Source organism: Agelaius phoeniceus, chromosome Z, assembly GCF_051311805.1.
Source record: "Agelaius phoeniceus isolate bAgePho1 chromosome Z, bAgePho1.hap1, whole genome shotgun sequence".
Lineage (NCBI taxonomy): Eukaryota > Metazoa > Chordata > Aves > Passeriformes > Icteridae > Agelaius > Agelaius phoeniceus.
In genome coordinates, this window is record NC_135303.1 from 27,801,405 (window position 1) to 27,825,921 (window position 24,517).

The window sequence follows — 24,517 nt, forward strand, 5'->3', positions numbered from 1 at the left end:
CAGGATTAGTGACAGGCATGACAACATTCCATGACGCTCAGGGAATAAACTCTCACACATGTTGTGGATTTACTGTAGATTGTATGTTGTTTTATTGTTTGCATTTGACTGATTTTTTGTTAAAATCCAGGCTGGGTTGTGATAAACAGGGAGTAACTTTAGACGCATTTAAATGAAATTTACTGACATACATTTTTGTGGCTGTTCAGTGAAAAACAGGATATTATGAGGCTCTACATTCATAAAATGATACTACACCGATTTTAAAACCCAAGAAGGCAAAAAACCCATCTCTTTTGTAAAGTCTCATTACATGCAACCATGTTTAGCAGAACGGTCCACTGGGTTCAAACCATAAACCTAGAAGCGTCAAATGAGATGAGTCAATTTTCCCTCTTGAGCAAATTTGCCTGTCAGACTCAGATAGTCTCACCAGGGAAACTGAAAAGCAGGTGCTGGTAAAATCCTTTCAAATGACATTATTCCTCTGTTGTTTATAGAAGCATACACACAGGCACTGAACACAAAAAGAACTGTTTGCTCTGTGTCACTGTTTGCTCAGTTTTCTGTCTAAACAGCCAGCTTTTTCTGATCATTACTACATGTCACACCTGCTCTGTAAATGCAAAATCTCCTATGTATTTGGTAATAACACTTCACTAGCAATAGCTGGAACCAGCTGAGCAATAGCCTGCAAAGGCCTGGATATCAGCAACCCGGATATTTCTTTATCATTTGTCAACTGACTATGAGGTGGAAACGTGGAAATGAAAGTGCAGATGTAGCAGGAAGCAGAAAGCATTACCACACACCTGTACAAAGGTTCACATGCAAGAGGTTAATAATATTAAATTCAGATATACTCAGACAAAAACACATGCAAAACTGTTTGTCTTTCCTGCAAATGCTAATGGGACCTACTACTGTTGAGAGCGAGGCTTTCAGCTGATCATACTTCCTGCCTAGAGTGCTAGCTGCATCCTTCACACCAACAGCACTGTAAACTTCATACCTTGATACCTTGACAGAAAACTAATTCAACAACCCCTCAATCCAAATAGCCATTACAAATCCTCATTACTTTTTTCACTAACCACAACTAGAGAAAACAAAAGTGATGTGTCCCTCTTGCCTTCCACCTTCAACTCAAAGCATCTTCCCAGAACCTGGCACTATCAATTACTAGTCCTGCATGGCTGGCAGAACTCAGCTGTTTTTCTTGTTTGTTTTTCTTCTTTGTTTTCAGCCTCCGTGCTGTCAAGGACAAAAGGTAGACAAAGCTGGAAAAACAAACGCACAAGAAATTTTAAAACCGTCTTTTAAAAGCAGATATGCAGCAAATTATGAATGATTGTTATAAGAGTGTGTGCTAAGAATTTTGTGTGCATTTTTGACTTCCCTAAAGTCACACATCTTTCCCATCTACTTCTGCAAACTTGCACTTTAGCCAAAAGGCAAAGCCCCTCCTTGTTGCCTTTGTATGCACTACCTGCCACAGATACTGGAATAAGTCTCCTTGCTCTTTAACACACTCCCAGCCTTGGGAGAAGCAGCTTTTCCTTGCTTATCCCTGCTACTAGTTCTTCTCTCCCAAACACTGGGGCAAACCCCCTCCATCCCAAGTCTAAAGGCCTAAATCACAGGATTTAAATCACTCCACTCCCTTCTAAGCTTTTCCATGTGGGGCCTTGCAAGGCTCCCTGGGGTACCTGAACGCTGCATGCTGCCCACCTATGCCCTGATGCCTGAAGAGTGTGACATCCTCCTCCTCCCTCTAGGAAAAGGGGGAGTGAGGGTAGCACCAGAGGGGCAGGGTAGGGGTCACACAGAATTGCGCCACTGCGCTCAAGTGGCTGCTGTGACTGAATTGTCACAATCCAATCCTTTCTCTGGAGCACAGCTCACTTTCCTGCGTTAGAAGAACAGTTACACCTTTGTGCAGACTCACCTCCCCTGGCATGCTGCTGCAGCAGGCAGAAGGGCACACACCTACCTCTGATTGCTCATGCCATACAGTAATTGTGTTCCATATGGCTAATGACAAGGCCTTAGCCTGCCTGATTCACTTAAGGCACCTATCAAATATTATGTTCTCTGTTCTCCTGTAGAAAAGCACAGACTTGACAATGTAAGGTAAGTAAAAGGCTAACTCAGTTCAGCTGCTGGATATAACCAAGTCTTCTTGTAGTTCCTTTGATAAAAGTGACTCATGGCATCAATTTTTCAACCACAGAGCTAGAGACTTCTGATACAGAATTAAAGGGAGGGAACAAGGTAGAGGATGAGGTGAGAGTCCAAAACATTACATAAGCTGTGCAACTGTAGTGGAAAGTAGGGGAAAAAAACCAAACTTTTTTCAACAGTTTTCTTGTGAAGCTGAGTTTCCCAATAAAGTCACAATAGCTGAGGAAGCAAAAGCAGGTATTTTATTAGGGAGAACAGTCAAATCTCAATTTCTTACATACTGTACTCATGTGGAATCTTGAGCCAGGCAGGCATGTTAGAGCCTGCAGAGCCCTCAAAGCTGCCTTGGCATTCTGATACCCATCCAATATCCTCCAAGGAGGAAACTTGAGAAACATGGGGAATTTGAGAAAACTATTAACATGTCCCCAAAACTCTGGGGGCCGAATTTGCTCTTACCGTTGTCACTGAGCTCCAGAAAGAAGTCACACACAATGGAGTCAGAGGAAGGACTGAAGCAGGATGCAGTTCCTAACCCCTTGTGTTGAGTGCTGGGTTTTGCACAAACTGTACCATGAGGTATGAGCCTCATGAACATCACACTTGACTAAAACTGATGGAGGGACTTGGGTTCATCCAAATTACAGTACTGAGTCACTGGTTTTAAAAAAGTTTATTTAAACAAAGTAGGTACATTTCACAGAAATGGTTATAAAATGCATAGCATATTATAAAGAGTACTATTACTTCACAGATAGTAGTTATTCTACTAAATATTGCTTTTTAAAAACTAATGAGCCTGCTTGGTGAATCAGAAAGCTAAAAATCCCCATCTTAGGCACTCTGGGAAAAAAACAGTATGTGATACAATGAAGCAGGTGTCCACTTTTTCATTCACTCTACTGATTGTTTGTATTGCTGCACCATTAATTTGCCAGTTCTCATTATGTGGAAATATCCAGTCCCTGGAGTCATATACCAAGACCAGACTTCCATTTAATGGACTACAAATTGCACTTGCTCAGCCAAACAAAACCGCATGAACTCCAAGGAAAGCTGACTGAGGATCTTCACATTGACTAACTTAAAGGACAGAGACCACATGAGTGGACAGAAAACAACCAGTTTTTCTAAGTTGTGCAGGTATGTCACACCCATATTGCTATTCATAAGCAACTTGATTGCAAATTGGCAAGTCCATACAGATTTCAGGCTTGACTTCAATGGAACCTGAATGCCCAGCAGAAACAGACCTTACCCTCAGTGGTGATACCATGTCACAAAAAGTGGACTTGAGCTTTTTTACAGTGCTGGAGAACTGAGCAGACCTCAAACATTCGTGACAGCATACCCAAACACAGAGGCATCTGTTTTTGTCAGGGTGCAGAGAAGTAAGTTAAAATGAAGAGCACAGCACCAATCTATAATCACAGCTAAAACAGATACCTGCTCATTCACACAACACTTCAGTACATGAATGATGACTGACATTCTTCACGTCTATACTTGTATGACAATAGGCATAAAGTAAATGTTGAGGTAAAAGGATATGCACAAGGTTTGCAGTGGTGAAAGCAACTCTAAAATCAAGCAAGCTATAAAATCCATTAATTCACACACAACAGAGAAAGAAAAATCCCCACATTTTTAAAACAGAGATACATGTAGACCAAACCATATATGTTTGCAAAATATATAGATACATGCTGAAGAATCAACTGACTTTTTTGCATTATGACATGAGCTTTACAGTAGTTTAAGCTTGGCTTGGACTGAAAATAAAGAAGCTTGAACTCTGGCCAGCAGAGCTCCTTTGGAACAGTTTGTCAAGACAGAAGAATGAGGTCTGAAGCAGTCCAAGAACATTGATGTTTCATTCACCATCTTCAAGTAGTTTTTGTAAGTTGTTCTGTATCTTAGAAAAAGAGAGGGAAAGAGTTGTGAGGCAAGAAGTGTTACACTGCATTTTAAATAAAAAAAAAAAAAAATCAAGACATACTCTTCAATATACTCTGTCTGCATGTTAATTCTGTCACACCTTTTCATACCTCTGGTATCCCTGTTAAATGCTTCCCTTATTGTAAGTGTAATAAAAGTGCATCAAATGTAACACCTAGACAATCAACCGGCAAGTTTCATATAATGAATATCCTCTGAAATTTTCTCCTATAGATTGTCTCCACCATTAGTCATAAGATAGAAATAAAAACCAGAGCTAGAAGCAATGGGACAAGAAAATGAATTATTTTCACCTTGATCAAAATCCAGTAAAAGCCTCAAACTTCCAAGTCATAGCTCTATGGCTAAATGGATAATTCAAATAGTTTTTTAACAGCTTCAGCCATGATATGTGCACAGTACAGTCTTGTAACCATTAGCAGACATGTCCCATTTAACAGATTCAGTGAACTGATTGTGGACTATTTTCCTTTAGCTGCAATGAAAGTAATGTCAGCCAGCTGCATCCTCCAGAATAATTTGAACAGATCTATTTTTACACAGCCTAATTATCCACTTTTCATCTCCTTGTCCTTAAAAGCAGAGAGGAGGGAATAGAGTGGGTCACATCCCCAGACACACACATTCTCAGTATCTCAGTATCTTAGTAACTTGCTGGCACTGGTTACAGATATAGTCACAGCTACTTTCAGGCTTTAATTTGAGGAGCCACTGTACTTCCTGTTCAAAGATACCACTTTTCAGTCCTATGTCATGATTTCCATCACAGATGCACACCTTTCTCAAGAAGGACATTTTGAGGAAAGGGAAACACTAAGAAGACCTAATTTTATGAGAGTTGCTTAACATGTAAACAGGAATTTCCTTTTAGCTTGGTAAGTTAGTGTAAGAGAATGAGTAATATTAGGCCACATTTTCCCTCCCACAATTTAATGCTTTATCCTTTAATAGACACGCTGCATTTTAACAAGCTGCTAAATGCAATTAAAAGCCAAGTTAGCAGAATTGTGCTAAACAATGGCAGTTCCTTGACTCCAAGTATGAAGGAGAACTTGTAAAAATCACAAGGTCACACTGAAAAAGTCATTGCTACATATTCGTGCATTAACCAATTTTTAACTGCAGAGTAATTTTTAGTTTTTAATCTTGATAATCTCAGTGCTCCAGTTTACAGTGATGTAGTCACAGGGAAAGTAAGGGAAGACATGACAAGTTATACTAGAACATGTATGCTACCTTTGCTGCTGCAGCCACTTTTCACTAAGGCATATGAAACTGGTAAACAACTGCAGCAACTTTGCTCAGAGAACAAAAAGCTGTTAGATTTCCAACCACTGCTCATCTAGATTAGAACAGGATGTGGCAATATGCAGGTACAGGCAATTCTGATTTGGCTTGTATGCAGAGCACCTCATCACCCTGAATATCTGGCAGATAAAGGTAAATCTTTAAGGCTCCAATCCTGTAAACACTAAACAAAGAAAGCAAGACACTAAGCAAAAAATGCACACCACTTAAGACTCTAATTCAGGACAGAGGGTCACTTCTCTGGGAACAGCTGAATGACCTAACCATCCAGCTGTCCATTACTGTCTCCAAGCAGAGACTATATAAGGGAGTGGGACAATGCCCAGCCTTGCTGCAGAGGGCTGGCCGGCTTCCCACTGAAATGAGGTCTCCTATGAACCATCTTGCCAGCCTGTCCCAGACAGCCAGAAAGCAGTAACCTCTTAAATGACCTAATTTGGCTGAAAACTGTATCTGATAACCATCTGGTTACCAGAGCATTTTTCCTTTGTATTCACGCTGTTATTATCCAGAAAATACAGAGGGGTTAAGCCAGCATTACTCTGTATTTCCATAGCCAAGAGGGTGACAATGTGGGGGAAGAAACCCATTTTTGGCACTATTTCTAAAACCTATGCCATACATGTAAACAGTGATATTTTATATTCTTAGCTTTATGCTATTTGAAAAATTTGGTTTGGGGGAAAAAAGGCATTGAAAGACTTTGGCACAGACTCAGTTTTAGAAACAGAGGCAAAAATATCCCATGTGACTTAAGCAGAAAGGAATTCAAGTAACTTTTGGTTTTGTTCCACTAGTGCTTTTATCATGTTCTGCCTGTGTATGTGTACCCAACATACAGCATTTCACCCACCTGTACTGGGCGAATTTGTCAAGGTTTGGGGGCAGGTGGGGCAAGGTCTGCAGGGGCAGCAGCAGTATGCCAGGGCCAGAGGCTGCCCTGTGCTGGACACAACTATTCCAACAGCATCCAGCAGACCCACCCCATGGCACAGCCACAAGAGCAGTGGAGTCTCTGGTAAAGTGTTTTGGAAAGGTGAAAAACACCAAATAAGGAAATAAAGTCTGCACACCCACTTGTTTTGCATAGGCTTCCAATTTAAGTCACCAAGTAAGTTTAGTTTTCCAATTACAGATGGTAAAAAGCAAGGGTCAGGTATAGGGAACTGCACAACAGGTGCAGTAGCATTTGTGTTACTGGAATAAAACAAGCAGATCTCAGCCACTCAGTGTGAAGTAGCTGACTGCATATGTAAGCAAGTGCCACTTTTCTTAATCAAAACTCCAAAAAAGCCCCAAACAGGAAAAATTAATCAAATACCAATAAAGGTTGATTTTAAAATCCTTATCCCTGATGGACTAAAAAAAAAAAAAAAGAAAAAAAAAAGTTGAGATCACTACATAATGCAATAATCACCCTGAAGTGTCTGCCTCAGGGACACTTGGCCTGGTTATAAGCTTCAGTTTAAGGCAAAGCTTTTACACATGCCAATGTTTATACTAGGGTTATTTTATAGTCTGAAAATTAGTCCTTTGTCTAGGAAAACATGCCACCTTTTGGTATCAAATTTGGGGTAACTTGACACTTTTCAAGATACAGGATCATAGAAACACAGCAAGAACCTGATTGGTCTATCAGCATTTGCATTATATATATGTTACATATATATATATTGTTATATATACAATGTTACCTTTTCCAATTTTCTAAGATTAGCAGTTAACTCATCACAAAGGGCATCGGCATTAATTTGCAGGTGAGATCCCAAATCTTGGTGCACTTGATGCCTGTCAAATAGAATGAAAAAGTTAAGTATAACAGACTCAAAAAATAAGGAAAACAGAACTGGACACATACGTAGATGGCAACAGTGCCAAAACTGCAAACTGTACTAGTTTACAGAAATCTCATTCTCCAGAAGTTTGGATAGAACACTTTTGAGCTATTTCCCCTGAAAAGTTCTGTAAGTTCCACATCCTTGGAGGAAATTGGAAAGCCCAAGCCCTTGACACTGCAGAAGCGCACATTAGATCTTCCTTCCTGTATCTTGTACTGTTTGGGATCAGAGCAACAGAATCAGGACTTTCTTGTGTTAGTGTTTCTGAAGAGGGATACAGTATCCTGCTAATAAAAATATGCCAAAAGTGAGAAAAAAGGCTTTTGACATTGCTTAATATGTGGGACATGTTTACCCCACTTCTTGGATTATAAAATGGTAAAATATAAATGCAAGGCTGCATAGATAGAGCATCATTTCCTTCTATCCCTTTTTTAATGAAGAACCTGGCTCTGTCTTCTGACACATGCATACAAGTCCTACTGCTTTCCACACATGACAGCTGAGACCAGTTGGATCATAAACAGCACAGTCATTGTTTGATATGACCACAAGTGCAATGTCAGAGTGACCTGTTTTGTCATGGATGGGTAATCAAAGAAAGCTGAATTTAAAAGCACACTTATGTAAGAGCTTGCTAAATTTGAACCACTTTACAAACAATTCCACCATGCCTGAGTCAGCTCTGTCTTGAATTTTATTTTTCCCTTCTCTTTTTTACGTGGTGCTTTTCCAGCTGTCATCACTTCCACTCATGTTGCATGTGGCTGCAGGTTTTGCACTGAGTTTATAAATGACTCTCAAAGCCATATTTTTCAGAGCAGTTCAGGGAAAAAAATCTGTTATAAGAAGGGGAGAAGAGTTAATGCAAAATCTAATACTCAATAAACTGATTAGTATTCTCAGCAGTATCCAGTTTAACTTCCAAAGACAAGAGCAGGGAGCCCATACAACTTATAGAGGGAAACTATTCTGGAAAAAAATCACATACCTCTGCACTGCTGCTCCATTTAATGTTTGCACATTCCCATTTATGCAACATGGAGACAAAAAAAAAAAAACCAAAAAAACCAAAAAACAAACAAACAAACAAAAAAACCTAACTGCAGGGGCAGATGACAGCCATGACTTCAGCTACAGAAAGGAATTATTTATGTAACTATGGTCCCTTTCCATATTTTCTCTTCAAATACACAGATACCTGTCCCTTGGTGTGTTTGGGTTTTGCTTTGGTTTGTTTTTCTAGTGTGGGGTTTTTTATTTCAGAAAGGCAGGATATCAGTTTCTAAATGGTATATAGACAACACAAAGCTTTATACAAGCAAAACAGATGTATTAGCTCAAAGAGCATGAAGTATGTTTCGAATATACTAATCAAATTACACTAAGACTGAAGACAGAAGTTACACCTTTTTCATGGAATCATTGCTCTGGAAAAAGACTTTAAATCCCCAATACTTTTCCAGAGTTTATCTTACTCCTTAATATGTGAATCAAAGGCTGTCATGGACATAAGGCGTTCCTCCAGGACACTGATTTTATATCTCATGTAGAAGGTAGAAAGTATTAAAACACAAACACTGTAAGAGAGAAAAATAAAGTGTATCAGTTAAGGAAACTTTAGCAGCAACTGACAAATTCGTTGTAAAAAGCTATTTAAATTATTACTTGCACATGTTCAATAATAAAGGTATTGTTCTTAGAAACATTTCAGGAATAGCATCAATGGCATTCAGACAGTTATGAAAATCTCAAACCTGAGTATGTGTTCGCTAAGTGACATGCAAAAGGAACCTCTGGAAGTACTTAAACACTTTTAAAATTTTCTGAATCAAAAGACCCTTTGCTTTTAAAAGTAAATGGCCAGTTAAGTATAAGCCTGATGCAGCAGGCTTATATATGTACATATGTATGTATGTATATACACATTTCTGGGAAGTATAAAGGCCACAATTCCCAATAATTTCCTTTTCTCAAGTAAAGCTTAGATTATATCAATCATGTAAATGTAAGAAAATCCTAGTTTTTGACAATCTTGTTATTGCTAACTTACAGAATTGCATAAAATACAAGTATGTGGTTCAGAGATAACAGCTTCTGGGACTTCACTTTGTGGAGGAATCTGAAGGCTTCAGAATGGCCTGCAAGGGAAAGAACCAAGTCTTACTTTGAGCAGAGCAGACCACAGAATATAAACAGTGTTTTGAAGAATGCAACAGATAATGTAGAAGGAGAAACAAGAAAGAGCTCTTCCATGTTCTGTGAACTGATGCACTTTGTAAACTTATCTCAAGTTATTCCAGCTGCAGATCTGTCCTTGATTTCTTACCATTTCGAGGACTGTTTCGGGCTTTTCCATCAGGCCCACGTTTACTATGTGGATCTGAACGAACAGACTTGGCCTCAGGCTTGGAAACTTTCAAATGAGTCTCTGTTTCAACAACATGATAATCTGTCAAAAGAAAGAATTTTAACAGAGGTGAAATTGTTGATAGCTTATTTTGGTCAAGAAATAGAAAAAGAGGAAAATTTTAAAAGGTGCATTTCTGTACTTTTGGGTGAGAAGCAGAAGTTGGTTCAAGTATCGTTGAAACTATGTACTAGTTCCACATCAACATAAAAAGAAAAGCACAAATAAAAAGAAGCACTTGGACTGAAAAAAGATAATATATGTTGCATTTATATTCCAGATCTTTTAAAAGATAGCAACCCATGAAAATCTTGAAAGCTACTATTGAATTTCCAGGCAGAAGATTATAGTCACAAAAGTAATCTCTCAAAAGGCCTGAATTTGCTAGAATAATGATTCCAAATTACTTTAATAGCAACACCAAATGAGGATAGTGCATTGTCACTTTAAAAAGGACATTAAAACTTCCCCTTCGGACTGTCTTTAAAAATGCCAGTGGTATCTTGAAAGAAATGGAACAGAAAAATCTAATCACACTCAGTTTTATGCTCTACTGGTTTACCCTGGACTTGCTCTAATGATGGACAAAAAACAACCATGAGTGAGAGACGTGCTACCTTTCACCCCTACTTTCAACTCCTTTTCCTAGGATGGTTCTTTGCCTGCATATTAGTTTTCATTTGTGGAAAAAGAAATGGCTTGAAGTAGTTACTAGCCATCAGGAAGTAAGACAGCAAGTTAAAAAATTATTTAGAAGCACTCTGTGGCATGTGATGACGCCACAATTTAATGAACAGCACCACACAATTAAAGACAGATGCACTGTAAATGTAAAATACCAATGAAAGCAAATAACTCCAAATTATTTGGCTGAACAAAAGACACAGAGAAAAAAGGAGTTAATAAAAAATAACATGACAGAGAACTGCTATAAAAAATGACACTGTCTTTCAGCAGTTTCTTATACAAATTAGTCAAGATGGAACCCAGAGTACTAACAGCATAACAACACATTAATATCTTAATATATATTAATTGTGTAAGAGAATACTCTAGGTTTTCATAACAACATTCAGCATGAGCTACACAAAACAAGTATTGCTGTACTCATGAAGTTATGAAGTATGAGTTATGAAGAACAGCTGCTAGTTAGGTGAAGAACTTGATACAAGAGATTACAAAGAGTGTGGTAAGGAAAGAACAACTTTGGATGGTATTTTCAAATACCTTAATAGCAGCAAAGAATAAAATGAGTGTTTAAAAATCCCCACAAAAAAAGTCAAAAATAAGCTTGATGACCAAAAGTGACCATAGTACAAAGTGTTATTTGTATAGATCAGAAGTTGCACTGTGACTTGAACTACTTTAAAATGGGTTTTGATTGTTTGTTTTTCCTTCGTGTTTTAAAGCATGTGGCTCCTACATTCTATCTCTGTTCACATGGCTAAGCAACTGGAACAAGCAGCAACAATTTAGATCTACTGATGACAAAGTCATTGCCTGAGTCTCGACTTCAGAGGGCCATAGTAACAGAAATGCAGATACTGGGGCCTTGAAGAAGATCTGAAAATGCACATAATTCTCCAGGACCAAACAAATCTAGATTCCACATCAGAAGGGGATACAGAAGCAAAACTGAGAGCTAGTCCATTCTCCTTCTCTTGGGGCTCCATGATCCCACTCACCTTGGAAGCACTCCAGCTCTGGTGTCTGTGAGCCTGTGCTGCTGGACTCTTCCATCTCTTGTCTTCGCTGCTGCACTATTCCATCCAGATCAGAATAATCTTCATTGAAATCCTGATGGGGAGAAAAAAAATCACAAAAAGGCTTAGCCCTGTTCTAAATCAAAACAATCTGATTTCCTCTAGAATCTGAACCAAAGATCCAAGCTTTAGAACTGTTTAACCAGGAACAATCTCTGACATCAACATGTTGAGATCAAACTAAAAAATAAGGTCCATAAGATCACCAGAATTCAAGCTTCATCTGCTGCCTTGTCTATAAGAAAGACTGTTAAGTTAGACAAGCTGTGAAGTCTAGGGCAAGTCCATAGACTTAGACTCTGGTTATCACATGCAGCTTCAGAGTTCTTGCAGATGACTAACTGTTTTACAGGGGAAGGTTTGCTACTAGAAACACTGCAAAAACTGCCCATGGCAGACTTTATGTCAGTACAGTGAAATCTGACTGCTAGACAGAGATATGGAGAACACACAGACCTTGAATAAATCCAAAGCCTATGCACGTATATAAACTGCACGTCACAGATAATTATGCTAATTATTCCAACTGTTTTCCAGCTTAAAGACTCATGGAAATTTTAGAAACAGATGTCATGATTCTCTTCAGTTTCCCTTCTTCAGGCATTATAAATAGTACTTGCAATGAAAGATGCCATGCAACAAAAGAACAAACTTCTAAGCCATTTACCAGGGGCAGAGTTCTAGGGCGATCAGCCCTGAAGCTGTTTTCTGCAGAAGAGGGATTTGGACTGTTGCCCATGCTTGTATCCTGAAAAAAAGTAGCACTGTCAACAAGGAACACAAGCAGAAAGTACCACTTCACAGCAAGATAGCAGTAATAATGAACACAAACTACATACCATCTTCATTGCCACTAGTACTTACGTCAAGATGTGTACAGATAGATTTTAATAGCTTGTAGGTGGTATCTCTGGAGAGTAGTGAGACAAACATGTACTGCAAAATAAAAGTTCCAAGAGTGTTTGCAGAAGACATACAGTTTTCCTCTTATCTAAATAAAACTTGACAGGTGATTTTGCTGGTGATCAAGTAACAAAGTATGGCAGTAAAAACCTGTAGTCCTTTCTAAGCCTTTGACTTGATGTTTATCACACAAACACAGAACAGGCACATAAAAGTTACCATGTTCTGCTGCAGGAACAAGAGCATAATCCAGATCTGTTCTTTCTTTTAAAACGCTTTTCATGCTATGTTTTACCTAACCCTTAAAAAAACTCCAAACAAACAAAACCCCAAACTTGCTTTTAGGTACTGTCTCCTGCACCCACAGAATATTTGTGCAATGAAAATTCACTGTTTCTGAAGCTGCTCATAGGATAATCATATTTTCTACTGATTGATGCAAGTACAATTCCTGAATATCACTGTAAGCAACAGGTTTTTGTGTGTCTAAAGTATGACTGGTTAGGTAAGAGATACAAATAAATGGAAGAACACTGACAGAGCTGCTAACAAAGAAGGTAACCCTCTGTGCATGCACCTCCTGACTCAGCTTTTCCAGTTCCTCTGGTGCTATGAGTTCTTGGAAAACAGGGAGTGAATGATTACAGAGACCATGTGGCAAACAGAGATTCTATTCTTTATTTTCTCACTGAAATAGCTTGTCCTCTACCAGTACTTACCCTATCTGTCACTGTCGCTATGATCAGAGCATTTGGCACAAGAAGGGCAGTTTTGGTTTTCTTCAGAAGCGTCACTGACAGCACAGGTATACTAATCTGAAACAAGGTAAATGTAGCATTGGAATCCCAATACTCACATACAAATCTGCATCACACTCTCTCCTGAGGGGCCAGCCCAGCTACTGGGATAAGCCAGACCTTCAACACTCACCCTTTAAAGATGTCTCCACTGCCCTTCTGATTACTATTATTTCATTTAAAATAAGAAATAGTAATAATCTGAAATCACACCTAACTACTTTTACTTCTCCTTTTATTATATGCTAATCCAGGCATTTGTTTGTGTCTTCCTTTCCTGATCCCTTCTGGCTCTCACAAGACTATGGGCTTAGTGCACTGCAGATCAGCAAAATGAACCAATCTTAAAGCTATGCTTCTTTGTCTAGAAACCAAATATTTCAGAACATATCAGACAAGAAAAGCTTGTTGAATAATGAGCACAAAAGTCTTCTCACCACTTACAGATCTGCAACAAGCAGGTGAGTAAACAGCTCATCCTTCAGCAAGGTTGAAAGACCCAATACTGATACACCTGCTGACTTCAACTGATTCCTGTGTGTGCCGAGGAGGCAGTCTACATTTACACTGAAAAGTTCTCAATTTTCCTTCCTCCTTTATGTTTACATCCAACACCATTAGAGAAATGTCTGCTAAGTTTCAGAGTATTTTGCTTCAGATATTCTGCATGGGTTCTTTCTGTAAATCCCAATTTACAATGGTAAAAATCTGTTTGAAGACAGTGAGTTGAAAACCCTAGAGATTTAGTGAGTTAGGCAAATATAATAATCCTGGATATGTATATAATATAATAACACCCATGATTAAGAAATAGATCCTGTTAAAAATATTTTTGGCACAGGCTCTCAGATCTACCTGAGAAATTTGGAAGCAAGGTTAGAAGTGTTCATAATTTGTTCAGTCTGCAATCACAACACTGAATTAAAATATGCCATTGGAGGAGAATGAATTTACTCTGTGCAGTTTCTTGTTAACTTTTGTTCAGACCAGTAACACAAAATCATGAAATGAAAAATTGTACCGGGTAAAAAAAAAAAATCTTTGTAAATAACAGTTTGGTTGCAAGACTGCCAAATACTGCTTGAACACAAATCCTGCTACAAGAAAGCAGCTTACAATTTTTCTAGTTGGTTCAGTTCACAATTCACCTTAAAGAACTTTAAATCAGAGATGTAAATGGCATTCTACTGTGTGTAGTTTAGATGGACAACATCACTGTAATCAAAACTAATGTGTGCATTCAGCACTTGCTTACTGCACTGCTCCCACAGCATTAGATTGGAAGGGTGGAATCACTGTTTGATCACAAATACTTTTATCTGGAACAGTAATTGTTTCAGAATAAAAGATTTACCTGCAGGCAACATAGAAAGTAATTTAAAAGGGTAAAACAATGTCTAAATCCAAGAAAGACTCAAGGCCAACATATACAGCCAAATGAGTGCTACCTGGAAAAAAAGTTTTTCAATGCCTATTCAATCCTGCAGAAGCAATCTTTTACTTTTAAATATACACACTGTTTTTACTGCATACTCAAAACTCCTGAATTGCATAGCTGTTCCCTGCATGAAAGCTTTCAAAAAAAAAAAAACAAACCTGCAGCTAGAACTCCTATCAAAAATTAACTGGAATGTGTAGATCTGCTGTTTTTCACAATAAAACACTTTATCCCTAAGCTTATATGGTTTTACAAGTTTTAATCAACAGAAGCTTTGTGTCCTGAAAACTTTGTCAGTGTATCTGACTGCTAAGAATGCTCCTCTTCCTGTCCAGCTTGATTTCCTCCTTCCTTTCCCATGACATAATTTTTTACTGTATCCCTGATTCTCAAGCTTTTTTCTTGACGGTATTCCTAAAAGCAGAATGAAGCTGTAAATAAATGATAAGGACTATCTCCTTCACTCTTAATTTTCCCTGCAATGTTTTCTGAAAATAAGACCCAGAACTGCGTAATTTGCAATATTGCTATAATTACATTTCCAGTGTTTATTCTACCCTATCTCGTAAAATGTTTTCACTCTTCAGCATATATGTAAGCATGTATATATTCCCGAATTTAAAACCTTATTGACAAATAATTTCCTAGTACTACATCATCATCATCATTCTGCATATTTTACCAGTTTTTCTGCTCAATAAAGTTTTACCATATTCTTGTATACCTTTAGCTTAGTTGGCACTCCAAAGCTGTTCCACAGTTTGAAGTAGCTGTAATTGTTCACAGTGAACCAAAGACTGCTAGTACAGCAGCTTAAATGTTAAGAAATTGCAAAGATAGGTGTTACTAATATTGAATGACAGTAGTCAACCATTTGTTTTTTATTTTGTGTCATACAGCTTTCACCAAGATACACACCCATCCACATTAACGTACTGTCTATGACTAGTAGAATCCATTAACTAGAAATCAACAATAGTCCTGGGACAAGTGGTGGAAGACAATAACCCATAAGGTCACTATGGACAATGCGCTGTCAATAATATTAAACAATCTCTAAACATTTTATACTTTATAAAAAGCCCTTTAACAACAGATGGTACACCATCAAAACAGTTGACCCCAGAGAAATGAGATAATCTCAACCCCTAATCAACCCCTAGATCACTGGACCTAACCAGAAGCTTTGTTCAAGGATACACCTGAAAGGAAGAAGCCAAAGAAATCCTTGAAGCATTTTGATCTGTTTCCCCAGACGCAGTCAAAATCAAAGCAGTTTATGTAAAAAAAGCGCAGTCCAAAAGCTCCAAATCAACAGACCCAAGTCTTTGATTTTTCTGTATGCGCATGATTCACCTCAGGGGTACTAAGCTTTAGGTGGATCACCAAGAAAGACTAATTTATGATCTTCCCAACAGTTCACATCGCAGTTCTGATCTGCACACTAGGCTCACAAATAAAAACCTTGCCAACTTGTTTTTCTTTTATCCTGTTCTTTGTTTATGCAAAATAGGACTGCTAGAAGAATCCTTCAGAGAGCTTTGCTACTCAAGTCAGAAGCCAGTTTTAATTCTTGCTTTCTAAATCCCTTAATATGCTTGATCCTTCTCTCCAGTGCCCCAGCTACAGCCTTGAAGGCCTTAATATTTTTCAGCCTTCCTTCCTCCAGCTCCTCGTCCTCTTTTATGTACTTAACCCAAGAGAAACATTTTTGCAAATTGTGTTGCATGGTTTTGCCAATGCCCTCACTGCTGCTTGTCAGATCCTTTCCTCTCATCTGTTTCTTTCAGACATGAAGTCCTTAAACAAAAGATTCAATCTCTAATAATAATAGTGTTCAGTTCTAGACTGTATTTCAAACATCACTTATAAATAGTGATTGTATTCAATAAAACTTGGAAATATTACTATTGTAGCCTCGCACAGTAATTTGAACTTCTGGTGATGAACAAGTTTTTAAGAATAGCATTACTGTTCTATATACAAACATTTTACTAACCTTAGTGTCTTTACCAAAGACCTTGGAATGGAAGCAAATCCAGTTTTCAGAAAGGAATAACTTTCCTTGGTACAGAATTTCTTTCTGCAGAGCACATGTAAAGCCTGAAACAAATAGAATTCTATAATCTTGAATGTAAATCACAACCCAAGCCAAGCCAATCTGGCTTCTGGGTTTTTTTTGTTCTTTTTACAAAGCTATGATATGTTTAGGTTTATGCCTTTTGATTAACATTGTCAAACCTTAAAATTTTCAGTAAGTTTAACTAATACTGACAAGCTCAGATGATGTCACAGGCCTAAGTTTAGACTCAAAGTATTTGAAGGAAAACAACTGAAATGAATAAAATGAATAGCAACATGCAAGTGGCCTCCAAAGGTCAAAAATCTTTTCTGAGAGAATGTGACCCATCTTCCTATGACCTTTTTACTAACTTCTAGGTAACTGTATTACTTAAATGTGAAGAATTTTAATGAAAGATTTTGTCTTTAAACTTCCAGCTCTACAGCTGTTGTCTAAAATGGATGTCCAACAGAGATACAACACATGTAAAGTAATACTGCTTTTACTTCACAGACATTGAGCAAACCAGTTCTTGCTCATGAACCACCTTCCCTGCATTCCTTTCAAGAAACATTTGCTATACATGTCTGTGTACAATTCTCTTCTTTTAAGTACTACATCATTAAAACATCATTAAAACATCATCAACAGCAAAAACTCCAGCTAATCACTTGATCAATGCTGTCTCAAGTAATGTCTTTATTAAGAAAGATTCAGTATCAAAAAATACTGCATTAGATTAGGCTACTCTCCAGGAATGGCAAAGTGGGCTACAATTTCCAAATAGACCAAACATGTAGAAATTTAAGTTTTCCAAGACTATAATAAAATGCCCATTGCACATGGATCAAGGCCCCGTAGCTCTAAGTAAGTGGAGTTAAAAGTTTTTTAAATTTAGGTAGCTTCTCTTATACATCACCACATTGGTTGGGTAACAACATTATCTAGGATCCACAGACAACAACAACACAGGGATTAATACTTACTTTGTTTCAGCGGCTCATCAATGGGAACATCTAGAAACAGCTTATGAAAGTGTGCATTTGCCTTCAGCTAAAAAACAAAAAGCCCGACAACAAAACCACACACACTTTATTAGACAGTCTGACAACCAAGTGACCTGCTTCACTTCCTGTCCTCCACACACCTTCCCATTCTGCCTACTTGTTTTACAAGAAATCCTTTTTTTTTTAATGTGGTTATTAATACTATATTGTGCTTTACCCAGACGCAAATACACTGATGACAAAGGAACCTGTGTCCTTACACAACCATGAACTATAGTTTTGCTAAACAAAAGCCCTGTCATAGTAGTTGTGTTTACTTTTACTCTATATAGGAAAACAAATAGAGTCTCTGTCTTACCTGATTTGAGGCACGTTTTTTCCTTTCAATCTTGGAGTCGCTCTTGCTTGTCAGGACTGGACTATCTGTGCTGCTCTTGGTCCTGAAGATTTAAAGCATTTGATGTAAGCCTGGCCCCAGTTCATTGGTCTTGGTAAGTTACCAACAGGATGTGCCTTTCCACAGAACATAATAATCCTTTAGATAACTTATCTAAATCATCAAGGATTATGCAGAGATAAAGAGGACTCTATCTTTTCTTAAACTGCTGACTGTGACAGTCTGATGAAGGGCTCCTTTCAATTTAGAAGGGGTATTCTAAATAACCGACTATCTGGTAAGGAAATACAAAAAGTTCAAAACATTTTTCCAGCTTAATGAATTATCACATTGCTTAGCTTCACCTTCGTTTCTGGGCAACATATGAAATACTAATACTAAGCAAACACACTCCTTACTAATTCAAGATAAAATGATAAAAAGCTTAGTAGTTGAGGTGGAAGGCAGCGTACAGAAAGCTATGACCTTGTAACACAAGCTACGAGCTCATTTGAAAAGTGCAACAAAGAATAGGTGCACAAGTCAGAGGATGGCTATGAACTGTATAGTGTAGCATAATGTAATGAAATCATTAAGATAACCAGCAACCCTACAGGAAATGAAATGGAATTCTGAGTGCCAGCTGTATAGGTAGCTGTACTTGTACAGCTCCAGCCATTTATACTGGGAATCCAGACAAAACCTCAGACAACTTTAAAAAATCAAGTACAGATCAAATTCTCTGTGGATGGCTGGGAAAAACAGTTTTGCTATTTTATACAGGAGGAATTAATGGCATGGATTCTTCAGAAAAACAAACAGAGAAGGGGACAACTGTTTCATAAATCAGAAAGAGGAGAGCACTCTCTGAGAGCACTCTCTCTGAGATCTATGTGGCACAGAATAAATGCATATTAACATACTATAAAAATCAGGTAGCTCTTTTTCAGAGGCCCTCAGGATGCAAACTGAACAGTAGAAGAAAAAACAATCACATGACTCATACTGAATGAACTGAAAAATATGTTGTGCTAAAGATATAGTAGGGAAATAAAGGTGCTACAAAAGTTTCCATTATTGCACCATATGAGTGAGAGGAAGAAAAACCCTAAGTGCTATGGAGACACAGTAGGAAACAGATTTTATAGCAATCTGACTTAGACACTGACTTAGCAGAGAAACCAGCTGCATATTTCAGGCAGTCCCTAAAAACTCAAAAATATGTGAGTACATGTATTTGTGTGCTTATATAAAGTACAGGTCAAACTGAAACAAATTGTGAACCTGACAAAAATCTTATATTTAGCCTTCACCAAAAGTACTCAATTATAGCATATGAGAGGTAAGACTGCAATGTTTGGAGGGGAAAAAAAGTGATAACATATTCCTTCAAATATCTTTTCCTCAAAGATGCTTAATGAAATTAAATTATGTTTTTTTTAAAAATATTTGCCTTGTGACCAAAACAACAGTGTCAGGCTCACCACTGACTTTTGCACTGACTATTCAGTTGACAAAGTGAAAGGTATGCAAAGGTTCAAGCCATCCACGTGGGATTTTAGCTTTTAGAAAAACTTAAAATGCATTTCCGTTCTCAAACAAAAGAAGAATGAATATCTTTGTAGAGACATTAGAAAAATCTGATGCAATATATGGCACAGAGTCCAAAATTAAAACTTATGTCATAGTTTTACCGTGGACAATCAATATTCAGCATGAAAGTGTTCTGGAAACAGGCCAGGACTAAAACTGCAGCTCTGTTTGACTGCCTGTCAAATTGATTACAAAAGGAATGTAACCAGCAGTGGCACCAAACAGTGCAATATATTTTTTCCTAGAACAGGGGAACTAAGCCAGCTCAGAGTCTAAATTCTATTGTGACTGCTTGCAATGGGTAATACAGCAACTAAGGAAGGTGCCTGGATTCCAATTCACGTGCATAGTGTATCCTAGGGCAAATTAACCCTAGGAGAGCTGATAAATATTGCTACCCAGTCTAGCTTTTGAAGTGGGTTGCAGCCATTTTAATTATCTTACTAGAAGAAAACTAACAGTATTTCTGGCATTACCTATCAAGATCAACTTTTTTCCGGTCATCAAAATACTCCATTTCACTGGTAGGGGTCTGAAGTGACACAGTGGGTGATTTTCCAGCCTTTCTTTTTTCATCAGTTCCATTTTCTCCATCTGAACTGCAGGGGGGAAAATAAATAAAAAAATAAACAAACAAAGAACCAAAGAAATAAAAGTGTGTATTACAGGACTCACAGTAATGTTGAATGCCACTGCAACATGTTGACAATACAGCATATATTAAAGAACAAAATTGTTCTTTATAATTGTAACTTATATTTATTCTGATATCCTGAAAAAATTTTTATCTACTGACTCAACAGTACTATACATCTGAGCTCCAGTACTGGAATTTCAGCAATGAAAAACGGAAAATTGAAAGATTGCCATGGATATTCCAGCACTCATAAAATTTGTAGCTCTAGCTTCCGTTCTGAAGAGAACGTCTCCGTTAGGAAAAATGCATTCCATATCCAGTACTCAGACTCAAATGACTAATGGAAATTAATTTGATTGGCAAACCACGAGAAAAACATCTTGCATGGCAGCACGTGGTGCTTAGCAGACTATTTGTGGCTCAATATTGCAAGAGGAAGATAGGTCCTATTTTGCCTCTCACTTCCCATCTTCTGTGTGAGTCCACATGCAGTATCTTTGCAATAAAGGTTTCTTTCCAAGTACAAAAAGCATTGGTTTCATTTTAAAAAGCAACACTGCCACCACAGTGCACTGTTTTTTCACAGCACGTGCCGCTGCTTCAGAAATGTGTGTTGTGGACCCAGAGTTTGAAGGCTAAGCAATGTACCATTAGAGCCTCCCCCTGGCTTCCCTTTTCATAACTTTCCAACAAAATGACAACCCAGAAAACTTAGAGAAAAAGAGCTGTTATTAATAACAGGTGTGAAGAATGATGCTATTCTAAAATGACATGACAAATACATACACACACTTGCCTGCAGAAACCTGAAGCTTCACAAAAACCATAGAATGCTCTTAGGATTAAAGAGGAAAGCCAAACGATGTCACCCACTAATTTAATGCCTGGCCCGAATTATTCCATTTACAGAAGCTTTCCATTATAATATTTAATTTCTGCTATTTTACAGCAAGACTACAGCCATCATGTGGCACTGTCTTTACTATGAACAGTTTTTTTTCTTACTAAGGCAAAAGTTTTGTTAACAGAATTTCTCAAACTAATTTAATCTTCTTTTAGGAAGGGCACAAAAAGATCTTTTGCTTTTATTACATTCTGATGAGTAAGATCAGAAGATACACCTCATTCTAATTGAGGTCTAATGAGGTGTTATCCTACCTCACAGATAAACCAGAACTTATGTCACAGGACAAATGCTGCATTCTCAAGGCATCTTATATTCACATAGAACAGTTATTTCCATATCTGAGCCCTCCTCAGCACCCTTAGCACTCCCCACCACAGGGGCACTGAATTCCTACTCCCAAAGTCTCACGTTATTACTGTGACTTTCAATTCTTTCAATTATACACAAAGCTGATAAGGAAAAAAACCCTATTATATTCCCATAACTTCACTCTTGGATCAGCTCTCCCTTGACCATACATCATTAGCTTTTATTTTCAGTTGACATAAATGACAACTAAATAGGCAATTCATGAGATTCAAGTGGAACCCAATCTGCCTGAAAAAACTGAATAAGCAGTTTTATGCTGTTTGAGATTTTAAACGGACAGACAAAAAGACTACCTACTCAAAGTTCTCCCTGCAAGCATAGGGGAGTTTGTATTCCAAATGTCTGCAAATCCTGAAAATGTCTTATTCACAGTCTTGCTGTATTTCTATTACCCAAATCCTTGGGCTCCAAGAGTGGCCAGAGAGTACCAGAAATGAGTGGGATAAGGAACAGGGTGAGGCAAAACCGCCAGGTTCAAAAAAAGCAGCTTAGCATGGAAACTCCCAAGTGAATAGAACTACGTAACATAGCATTGTTTTTAAGATTAGTTGCTTGAGCCTGAAGCCTGACTGGTATCCATCACGGCCTTGGTGAGCCTGCTATTCTCATATGGCAGTGCTACCAACTGATCAAGGAGGCCAGTCTCAGGCCTCTATAGTACAAATATCTTTTAAAAAAATCTATAACACAGGTTCTACCACTCACTTACATCTGTCAACATGGTTAGATGCTTTGCTGCTGCTTTTTTACTTACAATTCACACTCCCTTTTCCTCATCCATTCTTTCTATCTTCTTTACTAACTTCTACTACTCCTGAATCTCTAGTGTCTGAACCCATTCCACCCAGCTGCTTTCAGGTGGCAGAGAGCTCAGGCATCCCAATATGCTAATCCTGCTGACAGCTGTGTGTGGGAATGCTGAGCTAACTTGTGCCAGCCTGCTCACCTCTCCAGGATACCTCCAGAGAACAGGAGCACAGCTGTGAGGAGACTCACCCATGTAACACATGACACTGACAGTAGCAATAGGGTGTTTTCCTACTAGAAACTGATACAGTTTCATCATGTCTATCCTTCACCCTATGTCCTTATGCCTCCTTCACATAATGAGAAGCTACAGATGGATTTGTCCTTTTATTTCTGATAATTACAGCTCCACACATCAGGTGCTTTGAAGAACCATCCCTTCATCACAAGGAAATTAAATCACTTTTCAAATTTTCATGAGTGAGTCAGTACTCATAAATGCTTTGTAAAAAGAGCACAAAAGTCAGGAACAACAACAACAAATTAGATTAAGAGCACTTAGAATCACTGTAGTGATTCTTACTACAACTGTTGGGAGTAGATGCACATAAAAAAAGAGCCTGGATTTGCAAACATCAGGGCAAAGCAGAATAACTTTGTGACATTGCGACCATTGAAATGGGAAAAACCCCCACAAACCCAAACCTCATATATTTGGTACTACCATCAAGCCTATTAAAATAATAGCTAAAAGAAAAGAAGTTGTCTCTAGTTTCCAAATAAAGAACAGTTGTCATAGGGATTATTTTCAAAGCCAAGTCCTGCACTTACAGTGCAATCATACATTTCATCTAAGCTACTTAACACAAACATTAGTTATGTTTAAGGGAAAGTGCTATGAAATACATAAACCAAGGCAGTGGGCTTAGTCCCATTCTAATGTAGTTCAGAAACACATTATTCATCAATAAATTTTAAAAGCTAGAGGAACTTCATCTCTTCTGATCTGAATGGTTTATAGGAAAACAAAAGTTTGTGGCAGGCATATGTCAAGTTCCTTGTGTTGCATAAAATTCTTTGAACTTCAAACTTTCTTGTTTGGCATTAACCTTCACCAGGACCTGAAAAATTCAGACTCACTGTGTAAGTTACCACATTGCTGTACCACATTAGTGGGAATTTTTCAAGAGAAAAAAGATTAATGTATTTAATCTCAAATAGCAACTTTTCCTCTATTCCCTTCAAGTACAGTTTGAGTAAGAAGCATAGAACAAAAACAATGAGAGAGAGAGAGAAGTGCTAATAGGCCAGAGTTTGGAAAGTGAACCTCAAGGAACAACTGCTGTCTTTGACAACCCCAGTACTGAACCAGACACAAACACTTCTCAGGCATAAACAAGAGAGACCAAAATTCCAGAACTATATGGTGGCTACTGTCTTCAATTCCCTGCAACCACACAAATCCTTCTAGAAAATCCTTCCTCAGGACACCCATGCTACTTGGTCTGCCTGATAACTGCTCTAGAAGTTCAGAAACCACAATAAGTTGTGACAAACCAGTCTGCCACTCCACAAATTGCAGATCTGTTATGTAGGAATAAAAAAGACCTGTTGAATAATCTAAGATGTTAGATCTTCATTCGTTTACAAAACTGGAGTCAAAGCATATTTCCCAAGGGTTTAATGTGATTCAGCATTGGTGCAACATTCCTTCTGGGGATGGAGCATATATATTAGATCACCATGTTACCTTAGAAGCCTTGTTGGTCCAGTTTCACTTGTGTTATACAAAAAGGATTAATTTTGCAACAGCAGTTAGATTGCTGCATTACTGCAAATGATCAACCCAAGAAGTTGGGGAACAATTCACCCCCAAAGTTCACAACTGTGCTTGGTACAACCCAAGACAAAATATCCATCATTAAATACAATGACATTCTGTATCTTTTGGTTCTGTTTGATTAATTGGGTAGTTGTTGGCAGACTGACAGGATTTGACAAAGAAATCAAAGTAGTGTGAATAGTCCTAATGCTAAGAGATAGTTATTTAAGCTATTCTTACTCTCTTACATGAGTCTATTCAGGTAAAGGACTGTGTCACTTTTACAGAAATGTAAAGTCAAAGGGAGAGACTCCAAACATTTAAGGGTCCCAAATAAAGAGGACAGACTTTGGCAGGTTTTTAAAAGCAGAGAATATGGAGCGGGATGAAGAGATTT

At 38.0% G+C, this 24,517-nt stretch overlaps 1 protein-coding gene across 4 annotated transcripts in view; it reads right to left on the bottom strand.

The window, feature by feature from the left end:
* Positions 1-2,842: 2,842 nt before the first annotated feature.
* Positions 2,843-24,517, bottom strand: part of GRAMD2B (GRAM domain containing 2B) — a 30,774-nt gene continuing 9,099 nt past the window's right edge. For 2 of the 4 annotated variants that reach the window (XM_077171547.1, XM_077171544.1), the window contains exons 2-14: positions 20,115-20,237; positions 18,028-18,109; positions 17,649-17,715; positions 16,600-16,703; positions 13,085-13,180; positions 12,327-12,398; positions 12,130-12,210; positions 11,385-11,496; positions 9,619-9,741; positions 9,343-9,430; positions 8,768-8,869; positions 7,146-7,239; positions 2,843-4,099 (exon numbers count right to left, since the gene is read on the bottom strand). In XM_077171547.1, coding sequence (XP_077027662.1) covers positions 4,058-4,099; positions 7,146-7,239; positions 8,768-8,869; positions 9,343-9,430; positions 9,619-9,741; positions 11,385-11,496; positions 12,130-12,210; positions 12,327-12,398; positions 13,085-13,180; positions 16,600-16,703; positions 17,649-17,715; positions 18,028-18,109; positions 20,115-20,155 — 1,104 coding nt within the window. In that variant the 5' untranslated portion in view covers positions 20,156-20,237 and the 3' untranslated portion in view covers positions 2,843-4,057. The remainder of the gene's footprint in view (positions 4,100-7,145; positions 7,240-8,767; positions 8,870-9,342; positions 9,431-9,618; positions 9,742-11,384; positions 11,497-12,129; positions 12,211-12,326; positions 12,399-13,084; positions 13,181-16,599; positions 16,704-17,648; positions 17,716-18,027; positions 18,110-20,114; positions 20,238-24,517) is intronic. The other 2 variants (XM_077171545.1, XM_077171546.1) reach the window with 2 other exon arrangements.